The following is a 2500-nucleotide window of genomic DNA, read 5'->3' as shown; positions in this document are numbered from 1 at the left end:
TTTTCCAAAATCGTTCACCCCTAGCTGGAATCCATTTAGCTGTAGCGTCGGCCTTGCTGAACTCAACAAGCTAATGTAGCCTAACCTAGAATCCATTTAGCTGTAGCGTCGGCCTTACTGGAGTCCATTTAGCTGTAGCGTCGGCCTTACTGGAGTCCATTTAGCTGTAGCGTCTGCCTTGCTGGACTCAACAAGCTAATGTAGCCTAACTGGAGTCCATTTAGCTGTAGCGTCGGCCTTGCTGAACTCAACAAGCTAATGTAGCCTAACCTGGAATCCATTTAGCTGTAGCGTCGGCCTTGCTGAACTCAACAAGCTAATGTAGCCTAACCTAGAATCCATTTAGCTGTAGCGTCGGCCTTGCTGGAGACCATTTAGCTGTAGCGTCGGCCTTGCTGGAGACCATTTAGCTGTAGCGTCGGCCTTGCTGGAGTCCATTTAGCTGTAGCGTCGGCCTTGCTGGAGTCCATTTAGCTGTAGCGTCGGCCTTGTCGGTTTAAATGTGCGGTCGTCTTCCGCTCAGCCTCGTTCACGTCTCACACCACTGCAGGAGTTCCTTGGTAACCGTGGTGATGCAGGTATTTGCTTCAACCTCTTTGCTCTCAAAAATCTTCTTTAAGGGGCGGTTCTGGCAATGGACACACACACACACTTTGTCAGTATGATTTTCAAGACACTATTCACTAGTGCTTCATTTATATGTGTGTGTGTCTTTGTGTTTGCGCGCTTCTGTGTGTGTGTGTGTGTGTGTGTGTGTGTGTCTTTGTGTTTGCGCGCTTCTGTGTGTGTGTGTGTGTGTGTCTGTGTGTGTGTGTGTTAGAAGAAGCAGCTGAAGAAGGCAGGTTCCGAGTTCATTTCCTTTCAGAGTTCATCTCCTCCCAAACCTCTCTTCTGCAGAGGAAAGGTGGGTATGCACACGGACGGACACACACACAAACACAGTTAGACACACACACAAACACACACACAAACACACACAGAGTTAGGCTTCAAGAAGCAGCATGAATCAGTGCGCTGTAAGAGTGGGAATTGTACCTATTTCCGAAACACTCTTTCTAAACGGAACGTGGCAAAATAATAGCTTTCTCTCGATTATACAGTATTTGTGATAATTTGGAGCCAAAATAGAGATTGAAATTAAAATTTGATTTATTGCACAGCCCTGCATCAACTCAAAAGGCCAAAATAGGGCTACATCAACACGATAGGCCCATGTGCAATAAATAGGGCTACATCAACACGATAGGCCCATGTGCAATAAATAGGGCTACATCAACACGATAGGCCTATGTGGAGTGCAACTGGACTGGACATGACTCTGACTAGTTCAACGGGCCATGACAACCTCTGACTAGTTCAACAGGCCATGACGACCTCTGACTAGTTCAACGGGCCATGACGACCTCTGACTAGTTCAACGGGCCATGACGACCACTGACTAGTTCAACTGGCCTTGACGACCTCTGACTAGTTTAACTGGCCATGATGACCTCTGACTAGTTCAACGGGCCATGATAACCTCTGACTAGTTCAACTGGCCATGATGACCTCTGACTAGTTCAACGGGCCATGATAACCTCTGACTAGTTCATGATAATAAATCGTTAAATTGAAATGTGAGCAGCAGCCAGTGGGGGAGGATATGTTGACAAAATAATTCAAAAGGCCGTCTGATTCTGATTCTGATACCGTGGCACCACCCCAACTACATTTTGCTGATACTGTGGCGTTTGTGTGTGTGTGTGTTTGTGTGTGTGTGTGTGTGTGTGTAGGGGTGTGGGTCACATATTGCTGATACTGTGGTGTGTATGTGTGCGTGTGTGCGCATGCGGGTGCGCGCATGTGTGTGGGTCACATTGTGCTGCCACCCCAAAATAAACATAGAAGAAACGCTGGTGTGCATGTGTGTAGTGCTGCCACTAACGACTAATTTTCTAACGACTAATCTTTCGACTAATTTTTCGATTAGTCGACTAATCTAAACGACTATTTTTTTTTTAAATCAAGTGTTTGTTATTTTGTTGTGTACGTTTTATTTTGAACTCAACTAAAGGGAAAACGTAAAATATATATCACCCTACTTTTGTTAGAAGCTGTATTACTGTAAGTAAACTGTTCAAAAACATTATGTATTAAAAAAAAACACCAATTTAAAATGCTACCTTCAGATCTACAGTAATGTCAGACCTTTGATAGACTCTATTTGTATGCCAGTGTTGCCATCGACATAGACAACTTCTTTGACCTGAGGCCCGGTCATGGCATACTTTGGGGTCATAGGGCCCACCTACATGAACCCACCCCCCATCAAATTATCATTATATCACATCACAATTATTATTGTTATGCTATATTGTTATACATGCACTTCAAAGCAGCCAGTGTTTAAAGTGCTAACATTGTTCACAAAAAGTTTGAAAACATGCACATCAGAGGGACTGCTTTACTAATGTAAAATATAATTAGAATAGTTCCATTGCTTTTGCATGGTTGCATGATG

At 44.1% G+C, this 2500-nt stretch overlaps 1 protein-coding gene across 1 annotated transcript in view; it reads left to right on the top strand.

Moving 5' to 3' along the window:
• rrp1 (ribosomal RNA processing 1) overlaps positions 1 to 2500 on the top strand; it is a 46899-nt gene that overhangs the window by 39598 nt on the left and 4801 nt on the right. The window contains exon 16 of the mRNA XM_076264539.1: positions 821 to 904. Within this exon, the coding sequence (XP_076120654.1) occupies positions 821 to 904 (84 nt within the window). The remainder of the gene's footprint in view (positions 1 to 820; positions 905 to 2500) is intronic.

Source organism: Alosa pseudoharengus, unplaced genomic scaffold (genome assembly GCF_046254945.1).
Source record: "Alosa pseudoharengus isolate Yale_2024_CS ecotype anadromous, Long Island Sound unplaced genomic scaffold, YU_APseudo_1.1 YU_APseudo_1.1_scf_3, whole genome shotgun sequence".
Lineage (NCBI taxonomy): Eukaryota > Metazoa > Chordata > Actinopteri > Clupeiformes > Clupeidae > Alosa > Alosa pseudoharengus.
This window is presented reverse-complemented; position numbering and strand designations above follow the sequence as displayed.